Source organism: Glycine max, chromosome 15 (assembly GCF_000004515.6).
Source record: "Glycine max cultivar Williams 82 chromosome 15, Glycine_max_v4.0, whole genome shotgun sequence".
Taxonomy (NCBI): Eukaryota; Viridiplantae; Streptophyta; class Magnoliopsida; order Fabales; family Fabaceae; genus Glycine; species Glycine max.
The window spans coordinates 50,937,675-50,953,494 of NC_038251.2; the positions used below are offsets into that span (position 1 = coordinate 50,937,675).

At 30.1% G+C, this 15,820-nt stretch overlaps 1 protein-coding gene across 1 annotated transcript; it reads left to right on the forward strand.

Moving 5' to 3' along the window:
* The first annotated feature begins 10,429 nt into the window (after positions 1 to 10,429).
* Positions 10,430 to 13,114, forward strand: LOC100792046 (protein unc-45 homolog A). Its single transcript, XM_003546754.5, has 3 exons — positions 10,430 to 10,846; positions 11,896 to 12,084; positions 12,593 to 13,114. Exons 1-3 carry the CDS (start codon positions 10,673 to 10,675, stop codon positions 13,070 to 13,072), a joined length of 843 nt encoding a protein of 280 aa, XP_003546802.1. The 5' UTR covers positions 10,430 to 10,672; the 3' UTR covers positions 13,073 to 13,114.
* The last annotated feature ends 2,706 nt before the right edge of the window (positions 13,115 to 15,820 follow it).

The following is a 15,820-nucleotide window of genomic DNA, read 5'->3' on the forward strand; positions in this document are numbered from 1 at the left end:
TAAATTAAAAATGTGTGTAGACGGTCAACATATGGTACATATGATAGCACCAACTAAACCAATAACATTTACAAATACAAGGACAAATTTAATAAAACTTTACACGCATAAATATTTTTTGTTATTAATTTTTATTTTTGCTTTATTTTTCTTGTAATTTTTATATATTTTTTTTTTGTAAATTATGATTGTTATATTTTTCATTCTTACAAAGTACTTTAAATAACACTTTAAACAATAAAAAATACTATCTAAAATATTTTAAAGACAAAAATGAAATAATCATAATTTGTAAGAACTAAAATAAAAAAATTATAAAAATAAAAAATAAAAAAATATTAAATTACAATAACTAAAAATATATTAAAACCAATTTTATATACAGGAACCAAATTAAAATCAGTAACATGTATAAGGATTAAATTATACTAAAGATGTTTAATTTAGTTGATTGATCAGGTTGCGTTAGTTACTATAAATTCTTTGATTTTTAAGAATAAAAAAGATTAAATTATATCTTTAACCCTAATAATTTAATAACTTAATTTGTAATATAATTTTGGTGAGTCAATAACTTAATTAGTTCCTGTGCATGCAAATTCAATTATATACTTTGGCTTCTTTTTTCTTTGTTTTTTTTTATTGCACACAGTAGCTGATGCAGTGTTGCCATATAAATTAAGTGGCATGTGCTTTAGGTAGTATTATTCTTTTTATAGTTTTTTTCTAACTAAACTATTAGAAAATAAAAATTTATTGCATGTGATTTATTCCAATTTTAAATCTCTCTGTATTTTTAAAGAATTTTATCTTTTTATTGTTGCATTGAAATTAATTGACTCTAGCAGTTTAAATGAAGTGATTATTTTTAGATTAAAATATGTTTTTATAAAATTACCAAAATTTGATTTTAGTTCCTTGAAAAAATTTTGATTCATTTTTCTTCCATACAAAATTATAATATATCATTTTTTTATCCAAAGTTATATTATATGCAAAACCTAAGTGTCTGATGAACATGACTGTGCACATAAGTCAGCCGAGTAACCAATTGAATGTTGTCACATAAACCATAACCATATCTCTCTCTCCAAACTATGACGTATTCAGCCGAGGAACAATAGCCTGCAGAAGTTGCATTGTTCGCTTCTTCTCGACTCCGAATCGAAGACTCTTGATTTCGATAACTAGATCCCTTTTCCGCCGAAGCTGGTTTCGTGGCGCTGGAAAGGCTCAAGGATGTTGTGGTGAAGAAGAAAGATTTCGAGTCACAAATGGAGGTTGGAAAGTATGTGTTTTCATTGTTAAAATATTTGTTGTCAATTAGTATCAATCAATAATTAGTACATTAATTTTTAGTATCATTAACAGTTAAAGATACAATAATTATCATATGTGGCTTACATATTATTTTAGATGATATTAAAAATAAGATTGATATTGTGATGAGTTAGGTCAATTATTCAGTACATAACTCGTTGAGAGGTTTATAGCCGCTGATATGAATTATAAATTTGTTATTTCATTAAATAAATTTACACTCTAGTACTGTTTTTCTTTTAGTCACATTCTCTTAAATATATAATCCCCTAAAAAGTGAACAGAAATTCTCTGAAGAATAATTAAAGGTTTTCATCGTCAAGTCACGGGCTTACATGAATGAATGTGAATACAGATTTGTCTTCAATAACATCTTATATTTTATTTTATGGCTGCTATACTTACATGCTATAATTTGTATTTATACATGATTGTTTTATAATTTTCCATCATTCATTTGATGTTTGATAGGTCCGGTGAAGCTTTTGTTTCTCTTAATCTTATTGTCGTACCTGTTGTATGATTTTGGTGTGTGGATTCAGACTCTATCTATTTATACCTATGTTTTCATTGGCACAATGAACAAATTGAGCTATGCTTTATGTTTAGGAGGCATTGCAGTAATTATGTAATTTTCAACATGGTGTCAAATTGGGATTTTAGAGCAGAATATGTATGGGATTGGGCATATATAACGCTAGCTTGCAATTTTATTGTGAATTTATCTTTGTTGGACTTGGAGTTACCTACGATTCAGTTGATAAAACCTTAAGTATTCTCTGTACATAGATGTAATTTTCGACAGAAATATTTATCTGATTATGTTTTTTATTCTGTACATTGTATGCAGAGGTAGAATGTAGGGTAAATAGATGAATTTTGTTCTCTTTTTCTTTGTTAAAGTGAGGAAGCACTACTAGAAAAAACATTTTCTACGACATCGATGTGGCAAGGGTACTGGTATGTGCTCTAAAGTTTTCAGCTTTTTCATGTTGTGTTGGTTAACTAAGATTTGAGATGATTTGGGTTTTGTTTGGTTTGTTTTGTTTCTTTGAAAATTTAGAAGATTATTTCTAACACAAGTGTTTTCAAAAATAAAAAATAGAAACTACTGATAGATGTTTTCCATTTTTTCTAATCTTAAATCAGTGTTTTTCATTTTTCTATCTCGTGTGCATGTGCTTTGTGTGAATGCAGACGGATGGGAAAATTGTTGAATTAAATCAGATTGGAAAAAAAGATGAGAACCTGACTGGGGAGTGGAACCACACCTCTGGTCAATGGAATGGAGATGCTAATGACAAAGGTAAACGAAATTGCTATATTGAACAGTGTTGTATTATTTCTTGTTCATGTTTACTTTTGGTTAAAATTGGTATTAAGATATGTTTGGTTTTGGCTTAATGTTGATATCTATGCAGGTATTCAGACCAGTGAGGATTACAGATTCTATGTTATTTCAGCTGAGTACCCTGAATTAGGATTATTTGTGTCACCTGATTTGAATCAGGATTATTTGTTTGATGTTGTATGTTCAAATTCATTATTTTTTATCTGCTTGATGAATTTTCCTTGTTGCTTAATTGTATTTATAGTTGATATGGGAGTTCAAGGGGGTGATTGTTTGGTTAGAGGTGCAGTGGTGATGGTGTTTGAGGGTGATGGTTATGGGTGCACAATTTTTTTTTCTTGCAATTTGTGGTAATTTTTAATAACCACAAATTGTATTTTGCATTTTTATATATTATTTTTTGTAATTTTTTTATGATTTTAACTTATAAATTACATTTATTTTTTTTATAAAAAATAATGTCATGTAATTTAGGATATAATGGAAGCTAGCTCCGGATAAAAAAGAATATATTATAATTTTGTAAGGATGGAAAACGGATGAAAATTTGTAGAAACTAAAACCAAACTTTAATAATTTTACAGGGACGACGAAAAATATATTTTTTTATAAAAAATAATATCATGTAATTTAGGATATAACCGAAGCTAGCACCAGATAAAAAAATAATATATTATAATTTTGTAAGGATGAAAAATGGATGAAAAATTTGCAAAAATTAAAACCAAACTTTAATATTTGTATAGGAACGACGAAAAATATATTTTATTCTTATTTTTATCATTAAAAAACTTTTTTCTTTTAAATTTTATAACAAATGTTACAAACCTTAATTATTTTTAATTAAAAATTTACTCATACACATTTTTTTATTGAATACATTTGAAAAGAATTGTTTTTCCTTTTTCCTTTTTCATTTTTCTTTAATCCTTTCTTGTGATTGTCCCCCCACACCCCAACTATATTTTTCTGCCTCCGTCCTTGTTCAGTACCCATAGATACTTACAATAATTTTAAGCATCCAGAAATTCTCTCCAATTGAGGGAAAAAAATTATATATTTTTACAAAATACAAAATGTCATGACAAAAAGAATATAAAATATTATTATTTTTATAAATTATAATTATTCTTTACACATTTTCATAAATATGAAAAATATTGAATGATTTTTTATTGTCAATATTAAAAAAAATTAGAAACATAAAGTGTAAAATTAATACCAACTTTTTTTTATCGGCAAATAAAATTATCGTTATAAATACAGAAGGGTACGACAACTCATATTATTTTTTCTTTTATCTCTTATAAATTTTCACATTCATTTTTCTAAAAAAAAAAAAAGTCTTATGAAGACAACACTGATTTTTTTATGGCAACAAAAATAAAACTTATCATACATATGCAAATAAAAAAAATTGTGGGGGCAAATGCCCCATAACCTACTATATGGATCTGCCATTATTTAAAAATACTAATAATTAATAAAAAAAAGAAGTAAACTACTGTTTTAGTTTTAAAATTTGTGGAGGGTTATTATAGTAATTTCTGAAATTAAAAAATGTCAAATCTTTGAATTGAAATTTGTTAGTCATAATATATTTTTTTAACTTAAGGACTATTATGATAGTGCCACACAATTTTAAGGATTAAAATGATTGTTATGTAAAAGAAAAAAAAATGATAGTTTTACTATTATATTATATCAATCAATGCCTCATTGGTCATTGCTTTTCAACGAGGGAGGAAGTGCATAATTTTCTATGCCATATTCAAATATGTTTGGAGAGGTTCTTTCTTTGGTTTAATATTTTTCTTTCATATTGATTTATTTTTTCCCCACTCACAAGACACCCATGTCAATTCAAATTTTACCAATCCCTTTTTATTACTATCATTCCAACTACATATGATGTTCCCGTTTCCTAAATTTAGTAACTCCCATCTAGGGTCATTTAATAATACATAAGTTTGCCTTTTCTTTCTTTTTTCTTTTTATAAAAAAAAAATTAACTCCATATTGTCTCCTTTATGATAATCCTTGACTTTCCTGTGTCAGAATATTGTTCCACCATCTAAATCAAACCTAAACCAAACCGTCTCTTTATCTTAATTTTGTTTTTAATTATTAACATTTGATCATCACATTACCTGATCCACAAAATTAATTGATCACTAATTCTTTGTTGAGTTGTGCTACCAAGGGAAATAATAGCGACACTCTATGATTTGAGGTTCTCTTTATCAATCTCTTATCAACAAATTAGTTGAAATTTATTAAAAGTTATTAATTTTGATAGAATTTATTTTTAAATTAGGAGATAATTGTTAAATGAGTAGTAAATTATATCAAACTTGTTAATTTCTAATAAATTCAAGCTAATAATATAAAGAGAATAAGAAAGAATATTTCTAACACTTCTCATGCTACCAATTGTACTCATTACATTAAATATATTTAATGTATAATTTTTTTCTTGATTTATGTTAATAATATTTTTTAATACATTCTTTATTATTAAGTAAAATTTACGTAATAATAGGACCCCAAATCATTTTATGGTATCAATATGAATTTCATTCAATAATATTAAAGAATGTATTGATAGAAGAAAAATTTAAATTGCATGTTCAATATTAAAAAATTAGATATGTATGCAATTTTATTAATATTTTGAGATGTTCCTTCTAGATGATCAATATAATGCCAGAATTTCAGATTTTGGGTTAACAAAGCTATTATTCATCAATCAAAAGCCACACTGAAACTGGAATTAGAGGTACAAAAGGGTATGTTGCACCAGATTGGTTTAGAAGTGCATCGATATGCTCAATTAATGACATGGAGAGCTTTGAAAAACTTGTGATGATTGCTATTTGGTGTATTCAAGAAAATCCCTCCCTTAGACCCCCGAGTTCTTACCTTCATGGTTCAGTTAGTTAAATTAATTTTTATTTTATTTTTGTTGTGGTTTTGATGTTTCCGTACTTTCTTTTCCAAAGTATACAGCTTCATTAATTTAGTTGTTCTTGTAATTGATTTTTCATGTCACTTAGAAATTGAGTGCAATCATCAACAATCAGAAGTTGATTACATTATATATTTATATAATAAGTGGCTTTGAAAATTATAGGTTATATGTAAACAATAGTATGCAAGAAATTAACAATGATGGTAGCAGGGTCTTGAAATGCAAAGCTACGATTGTAATAATTCTTAAGTATCCTCTGGCCCAAAATTATTAGTATTAACGTAAAAGCTAACTTCATTGACTCCCCAAATTTTTAGCAAACCATAACGTCTGCTTCAATCTGTGGTCATTATATATGAACATATACTTCTTGCCTTCCTGGCACAGTCTACGTGCATGGGTTGACAAAACAATGGGAAGATGAAACTTGAATGAAAATAACACCAAATTTGATAATACAACAACACATAAAATGGAAAGTTAAATGTACAGTTGTTCCATTAGTGGTTGAAACTAAAAGCTCATAGTCATAAAAAAAAAAACAAACTTAAACCACTTAAAGTTTATGATAATATAAAGTGGAAAAACATATAGCTTTAAGACTAAGCTTTCTTCCCCTTTCCCATTTTGTTCCCCCTTTCCATTATTGCAACTTCTTCCTCATGGAAAAAACGAACATTTCATTGCACCAAGCTACTTACAATTGCATTGAAATCTAATTCTATGGGAACAATATACTAATTTCTTCTATTTTTAATGTACATACTAAGAGTACGTTTCAGAATACTTGAACTCTCTCATCCACTAGAAAGTTCCACCACTGAAATCAACATATAAATAATTTGGGTTTTTTCTTACATGTGGAAACTTTAGGAGTGGACTCTTATTGTGATCATAATTGTTCGATATGATGTCCTGCATCTTCTTATGTTATGTCTCCCACCTTTCCACCTGCTTGATTTCTGGTTCCTGTTGTTTCTCTTTATTTAGAATATCTCTGATGGTGCACTTTCTTTGATTTTTAACTTACTTTTTGGCGTGTCTTATTATATATCACATTAGACTTAAGAACCTCAACAACATTTAGTCAAATGGAGAAACCACTCTAAAACTTAAAAATGTATTTCACATATTACTCTACATTTTTATATCGTGTTAGGAAATATTATTTTAATGTTAATTAAAACTGATTGTTCTATAAGAACTATTTTTACACCATTGCTTTCAAAGTTCAGAAGAAAGAAAAACCTTCCAACTCATCCTACTTAACTGGTGCTCTCAAATATATAAGAATTACCAGTTCTCATCTATATAAAAATCACTCAAACAACTCCCAGTTAGAGTTGCTCTTGTGTTAGGATGATTAACATCTTTCGCCTAGCTAGAACTGGACCTTCCCAATGGTTAATTATAATCTCTTGGTGATGAAAAAGGTATAGAGTGTTCATCTTGTTCAGTGATACGTCTAAAAGGAAAAAGAAAACAAATGGTAGAATATGAAAAAAATTCAAAATTATGTTGTCTTATATAAGAAATTTTCATTAAGTCGAGAGATAAAATTAACTATCATATAGCAAAACTTAAAAATTAAATTTGAGGTGCAAATCAATAGTTACATATAGATGATTAAAATACCAATTTTACCCTTTAACGAGTGTAAACTAGCTAAACATATAAAAATAAGAATTTGAGTTTTCAAATATTAGTTACTGAAATTACAATGCTATGTTTTGAAAGAAAAAAAAAAGATATTTGGTACAGAAGAAAAAAATCGTACTTAATTATTTTAAGTGTCACTCTTATAATATCATGTTGTAAATTATTTAAAAGTTCCAAATTCACAATGTTAAAACATATAAAATTGGAGGATATTTATATGAATAATTTGCATCATTAGCTTTGTATAAACATTAACTATGTATAAGAATATATAATTTTGATTTTTCCCAAAAATAGTCTAATTAATGAATATTCAGTTGATTCAATAAAAAATTAAATATTCTAATTGATTTTTTTTTTGAACTAAAATATTATTACTTCTCAAAAGTCAAGTGAGTACAAGGTGATCCAATGATCCAACCTACCCAAGAGACAAAAAAAAACTATATCATCAAAGAAGCTATATGCTTTCTCAGTTTCTTTGATCCCCAGCCTCTATACACTATGTTTTCTATAATCCCATCACTAACATCTTTGCTAGTATTCCTATAAGTATTATCTCCAAAAATCTTACTATTTATGTGGATCCATATGCCATAAATTGTCTCCGTGACTGAAAGTTTTAGCAAATAAGCTCTCCAACCTTTCCTATTAGTCAAGTTCAGCAACTAGTCAAGTTCTAACGGCCACTCCTGAGGGACATGATCAATTCCTATCCAGTTTAGAACATTACTCCAAATATCAGTAGCAACTTTACAAGAAAAAAGAATATGGTTTTGAGTTTCCTCTACCTCCTTACACAAGCTGCAAATCTTATCAGTGATCATACCAAATCTGACCAACCTATCCTTGGTCCCCAATCTACCATGGCAAGCAAGCCATGTTGTGTGAATTGCTCTAGGTCTAGCACAATTTTTCCTCATCAGACCGCTCCAATGCACTCTATCAGCCTCCATCATTTTATCATAAGCCTTTTTCATTTTAAATCTTTCACTATTCAGCAACTCATCCCACACAGGCTGCAATGTGTGAATGTACTCTCTTTGACTTAACACATTCTTCAGCACCCAGGAAAAATTATTTGTAATCATAGTATTCATAACAGAGGAGTTTTTTATATAGTGAGCATGGATCCATTTCACCCATAGATTATCATCCTTTTTACACAGGTTCCATAGGCACTTGAGCATGGTAATACGATTCCAAACCTTCAGATTGAAAATATTCAGACCCCCTTGGCCTTTAGGTCTGCAGCCCGAATCCAGTCAATTTTGGATCTTTGCATCAACATTTTTTCCTCCATTTCATTCCAGTGGATCACTTCATCAGTCAACCTTTTCACCTCCTCAATTCTGGGGGCATCCATGATGTTATTTCTAAGGTCCTGTTGAGCCTGGTCCAACTTTTCTCTTGCTGCAAGTTTATTCTTTTGAATATCATTAGTAAATTTATTAAGTTTCAAGAGATGAGGTCTAAGCCTATGAATTTTATACCACAGCCTCTGCCTTAGAGTGCCTCTAGCAGGTTGATTCCAGCTTCTTTCCACAATACTATAGAAACCCACTGCATCCACCCAGTAGTTGTTGAATCTGAACTGATTTCTTTTTCTAACATGAAGAGGCTTAGACAAATAAAGGATGCTATGATCAGATACATGGGGGGGGGGGGGGGGGAGAACAGTCAGATTAGCATCACTATGAGTTTGGAACCAGTCTATGTTAGCCAATATTCTATCTATCCTAGAATAGATAGGATTGTCTGCCTGTTTATTAGTCCAGGTAAAAAATTCCCCAGAGCTGTCTATTTCACTCAAACCGGTTGCATCCATCATAGCTTGAAGATCTTCATATTCCGCTTCAGTAACCAGTTTACCTCCAACCCTGTCTTGACTTTTAGCCAGATTGTTATAATCTCCAACAGCACACCAAGGCCCCTGTTGCACATTGTTATAATAGTGGTATTTTTTTTACTTTTGCCAGAAATTACATATCTCCTCTAATTTATTGGATCATAAATTAATTTCATTTATAAAATGTGTGATTGTTATTGGTTCTAAAAAATTTTGTACAGTCAAAATTAAACATGAATTCTTTTATTATATATAGATCATTTTTACACATATAATGCCATGTGATTTTACATTACTAAATAAAGTGTTTCATATATATATATATATATATATATATATATATATATATATATATATATATATATATATATATATAAAATAAAAATATTTTAAATTAAATTTTATAATTATTACTTTTTCCTTTGAAGTTTTACTATACATTAATAATATAATATGAGTTCATTGACTATATGCATTGCCCATATCAATTTTTTTTATATTTTCAATCCATCAAAAATCATATTGTTGTGTAATTTTATTATAAAAGTTACTATTTATAATTAAATAATAATATAAATTCAAGAATTTATTACATTCTGAGTATAAATTTTTTTTATGATCAATCAATCACAATTTTTTAAGGTAGTTAGGATAAGATTGAAAGTTTTAAAAATGTATTTTGTGATTGATGAACGATGTAAACAAAAATCTTTATATTGACATACATACAAATTAAATCTTAAAATTATTTTACGCTCTCAATACACACTATTTTTAACATATAACAATAGTCTAAAATTTAAAATAGTAAATAATAGTATTAAGAAAAAAATGAACGGAATATAAATGTCACACATAGTAATAAATCATATTATAATAATTAAAACAATTAAATATTTTTATAAAAAATAAAATATTACACAAATAAGATACATTTATATCATGGAACGTACAAGTAACACAAGTCTAGTATTAAACAAAACGATATATTTTTTTATTCTAACTACATAGTAGGTCTAATGGGAAAAAATCCATAAATTGATTCAATTAAATTAAAATAAAAAAAATCAAAATTCAAAAGGATCGAAATTTTAAAAAATCAAATCGTTTTATTGGATTGGATTTAATTTTAAAATGTTATCCAATCCAATTCTAACCGAAATTTAACCAAATTTTCATATGTATATAAGATTATTCATAAATTTATAATATCACTGTTTATATTCATATATTTTTTAAAAAATACGAAAAGACAAAAGAAAGAGAAAACGCGCGTTTCAATAATTGGGCGAAGCGCGTCCAACGCGAGCATCTGCATCGTCTTGTTCCGTTGTCCCTTTCTCTCTCTATCTCCCTTCATTCGCGAGCTGTCACTGAGCTAGGAGCTCAACCTATAAATTTCAAAACTCTCCAAAACTCAATTTTCTTTGCACAGTGCAATCCAAGAACAGATAGATTTGAACCATTTCATAATCTGAAGCCTTTTTTTTTTTTTTCTTGTTGCGATCGAATTGTGACGGAGATGGCGGCGCCGAACAGGATCGAACGCGCCCACCAGATGTACCGCGACGGAAGTTACGAGGAGGCGTTAGGGTTCTACACGGAAGCAATCGCCTTGGCCAAGACCAACCCTCAGAAGATCGCTTTGCATAGCAACCGAGCCGCGTGCTATCTCAAGCTTCACGATTTCAAAAAGGTTCTCTTTTAAATTTGTAGTTACTGTTTGGTTAGGAAATGGGTTTTCTGTGTTTGTGAGGTGAGTTGAATTGCGCCAATTTTAGTTTTTTTTTTTTTTAATTTTAAAAGTTTAATGATTCTCCTATCATTGGAAATTGGTGGGTTTTGTAATTATTAGTTCAGAAGTCCAAATTTTTATTATTATGGAATCCCTGGTGTGTGTGTGTAGTGTGTGGTTATGAGGCCCTGCTCAAGAGAGAGGAACTGTTTGATTGGTTAAAAGTGAAAGTGAGAGTATGAAGAAACAGGATTCTGATTATGTTGATGTTTCTGTTGATTTTGTTTGGCTGGTAATATTGGTTGCAAGGTTTTAAATATTGGTCACGGTTTGTTGATATCATGGTAAATCATGCACAAATGTGACCAATGCGGTCCCAATTGTGGTCGTGGACTGTTAGAAAACCTTGATGTTGTAGTTCAAATCACAGTCGTGGACAGTCTTTTAAAACCTTGATTGCTTGCAATTATATGCAAATTATGGGGTGTGAATGGACAATTGTTTAGTTGAGTTTGTTCTTTTCCTTCTCTTATGTCTCTGAAGGATCTGTGGCTATTTGTAATTGTAATAGATCAAATGTTATCAAGTAGAGTTTATTTTTTATTTACATTGTCAACTAATTAGAATTCATCCTAGATATGATTTTTAAAATGATTATTCTAAAATTCCATGATTTTCAATTATGCTACGATTTATGATTGAATGACAGTGTAAAACATATTCTAACAAATATTGGCTGCTTTGTTGATGTTGAATTATTGGCCTGAGATTGTATAATCTCATTCTTTATAAATTTTGTATGATTTCCCTTTTGTTATAAATTTTGTAGCACATTGGTTTGAATTTTATTTTGTCTCAGTTTCGGTTTCAACTAACTAGTTGAGTCAAATGAAAACATTACTTATAACTTTAAGTTCTTAACCTTCTAAAATGATGATGCCTTTGCTTTTCATTTTCCCTCCATTTGCAAGTTTATGCTGTGTAATCAATCCTTGTCACTGCCATTTCAGGCAGCAGAAGAGTGTACTTCAGTGCTTGAGCTTGATCACAAGCACAGTGGGGCATTGATGCTGCGGGCTCAAACGCTAGTTACCCTGAAGGAGTACCATTCAGCACTTTTTGATGTCAGCAGACTTTTAGAGTTGAATCCATCTTCAGAGGTTTATCAAAATCTTCAAGCTCGTTTGAAGACGCAATTGGTAGGCACTGTTACCTCTTCTATTTTATATTTTCATTGCAATTCCACGTGCATGCATTGCACACCGTTAACTTGGTTTTAAGGTAATAAGAGATTACTTGGCTATGGACTTATGGTTCCAACTTCATAATAATAGTAGTAGTTATTGTTATTATTGCTATTATTATTGTTGTTGTTGCTGTTATTCCTTTTTTTGGGATTTTATATTTTTCTGCTCAGGCTTTTACTTGGTTTTTTTCTACCCACGCCTTTTCCTTTTCTCATCCAGCTAGTAGGAGGGATCCTTATTAAGTGCATGTGCAAGTTAAAAATTATATCATAGTTAAAAAGTGTTGGATTTTACAAATGTAGCGAGGGAAAGTGGAAGTAGTAGAATAAAAAGGAGTAGAGAAAGAGGTGGGTTAGACTAACCTAGTAAATGGGGCTAGAATATTGTTCTTGTAGACAGTATTTTTCAGCTGGTAGTAAGAATATATATATATTTTTTGTATATTCTTGCTCAAGGAAAGGCACTTGCTCCAATACCAGAATCAGAAGAGGAGTTTCAAGAACAGGAAGATGAGGAACCTGAGGTGATATCACAAGGAGAAAATGAAAATGAAGAGATGGGAGAGAAATATTCATCGATTTCTAATATTAGGACAGATCAAAAGGTTGAGCTTGGCAAAGGTATTATTATTGCTGATTGTGCTCCCCATGAAACAGACCTCAAATTTTCATCCAAGCAAGGAAGAAACCAAAACCATGAGCCTAAGAAGTCCATAGCAGATGCTATAGCTCCTAAAGCACCAAACAGGGAAACAACAGAGCAACATTCAAAAGGGTGGCAAACAATTCCAAAACCAAAAGGACATTCAGCTCTAGACTATGCACGGTGGGACAGTGTTGAAGATGATTCTAGTGATGATGACGATGACGATGAAGATGAAGAATCTTTGCCTCAGTACCGATTTCGTGTAAGAACAGTTGGTGTCCGTCCTGTAAAGTGAGACAATTCTACTGTACAGTCCATATAAGTTGATTTGTTTGAAGATGTCTCTTATCTTGTATATTCATGTTTTGTCAAATACATATTTGCATTTGACATTTAGCGTTTGCGTTCGTAGCATATTCACATGTTACATTTATTTTAAAATTTAACGATGCATTGGCCTGTTCATGTTCAGAAGAGAAAATTGCATTGTTCATAATTAATTTAAAATTGAAAATAAAAATATTATTATTCCAAAAAATTATTTTGCATAATATAATACCAAACAATATACATTATCGTTAAGTTTAAAGTTTGTTTTCTAGACTAAACTAGAGTAATCATTTGCAACAACAAAAAACCACCTATAGCTACAAGCCTAAGCCCAAACCTCTTTGATTTATTGTTAGATGAAAAGATTACCCAACAAATTTTTTTTAAAAAAAAGTTAAATATGATTTTAGTCCTATTTCATTTTGGTTTTACTCTTTGAAAATTCTACTGTAATTACGGTTGCATCAACCATATTTTTCTTCATAATTTCTTGCAATGTAAAAGTTTTCTGAACTCACCGCAATTGTGACCGCAACCGCAATTGAAAACCATATATGGTGCTATCCTTAGGATTGTGTCTATTTCATCATGTGGTGGGGTTATTGGAGCAAAAATATGGGCTCTATTATATGTGCTCCAGATGGCAGTTTCTAGAGATGTTAAAAAGCTTGAGGTTGAGGTGATTCGTTAGTGGCTATCAACCTCCTCAATGGTGTTTCTCCAAATTCTCACCCTTTTGTTGCTCTCATAGAAGAAGTTCATCTTATATCTGCTAGTTATGAACTTTGCAGATTTTCTCAATTGTTAAGGAGGCAAACCATCTCCATGGTTAAGCATGGTTTTTCTCTTGTGAGAGGTAGTTTATTATTTTCTTATGTGTTAAAACTTGTGAAAAGATTGATCCTTCTACGTGTGAAGAGATTGGTCCTTCTACTTGTGAAGAGAAGATTACTACTTTAAGGAAAACGATTGAAAAATTGTTTGACGAATATGTCGAAGCAAAATCAAGTGATTCAAATGTTTCAACTTCTCAACAAATTTATCCTCCATCATAACAAGTTTCTTATATGGATGATGAACAAGTGATTGATGCACCTGATCTAAGTTACCTAAATTGTTTAAAGTACTTTATTTATTTTATTTAATATTAGTTTTATTTAATATTTGTCATTCACTATTGTATTTCATTTCTCTTGTAAATATCTTAAGAATATATTGATTATTTGAACCAACATGCTAATGACAATGGAAAGTCTGAATTGAACCCAATGGGTCGGGCCAACCCATTTTGATAGCTCTACTAACACATCCTTAGGTAAGTGTTCCTTTCCTTCATAGATTGAAAGACAAGAGTGAGGATGGACAATTTGCTAGATTTGTTGAGATGCTTAAAAGAGTGCATATTAATATCCCCTTCGCTGTGACAATTGCTCTAGTGCCAAGGTACAACAAATATTTAAAAGACATTATTTCAAATAAAGGAAAGTTGGTGGACTTTGCTACAATGGGTCTCAATGAAGAATACTCTACTATAGTTTTAAGGAAGTTGTCACTTAAGCTTAGTGATCAAGGGAGTTTTTCAGTCCCTTTGTACTATTGTCAACTTACATATTGATAGAGCTTTATGTGATTTAGGTGCTAGTATTAATATGATGTCTTATTCTATCTATAAGAAGTTAGAGTTACAAGAACCCCAACCCACTAACATTTCTCTTTTGTTGGCAGACACTACTCTTACTTATTCATGAGGAATAGTAGAAAATTTGTTGGTTAAAGTTGGAAAATTCATTTTTCCAATTTATTTTTTGATTATGGACATGAATGAGGATGAAAAAATCCCAATTATTTTGAGATGGCCCTTCCTCTACGAGGAAGGGTTTTGATTGATCTCTGACAAGGGAAATAATTTGGAGGTTAGGTGATGAAGAGGAAGTGTTTAAAGTGTTTAATCCAACAATTAATTCCTCCTTCTCCCCTACATGTAATTTTATTCAAGTCACCAACTAGATAAAGACTATTATGGCTAAGCCTCACTCAAGTGTGGGGAAGGAAGATTCTCCAAGGAAGAAAGTCATTCCAAAAGACCCTAGATGGACTAAGAAAAAAGGAGATAACATCACCATTCAAGATCTTGACTATGGAGTGGATGATTATATTAGAGGATCAATGAAAAAGGAAAAATCACCTTGTTCGAGGGTGGTTGATTGCCTTTCCTTTCTCATCTTCCAGACTTGATACGTTAAACAAGTGCTTCTCAAGAGGCAACCTGTTTTATGTTATGGTTTTTCCTTATCCCAGTCTTTTATTTTTCTGCTTTGTTTTAGTGCATTTTTCCTTTTTATGCATTTTACATTTTTAATTTAGATGCATTGAGGGCATTGCACTATATATGTATGAGGATAGGTATCATTGCTCCCCCAACTTTGAGCTCTTTGTGATATATGTGAATTCTTGCATTATTCTAGTTCCATCACTATGTAAAAAAATATTTTCTTGTTCTTGGATTTAGAATTTTGCGTTTTCAATTATTTCCTTAACAAAAAAATTTGTGTGTATTGGGTAATTGGAGTTTTCTTTGGGAGGGAACATTAACATGCATGATTGTGAACTGTTCTTAGACCTTAGAAATATGAGTATTGAGTTTGATTCTCTTAGTGTGGGTGAATTGGTCATTTCATTAGCATTGTTCTATTATTTTTTTTTTGACAAGAAT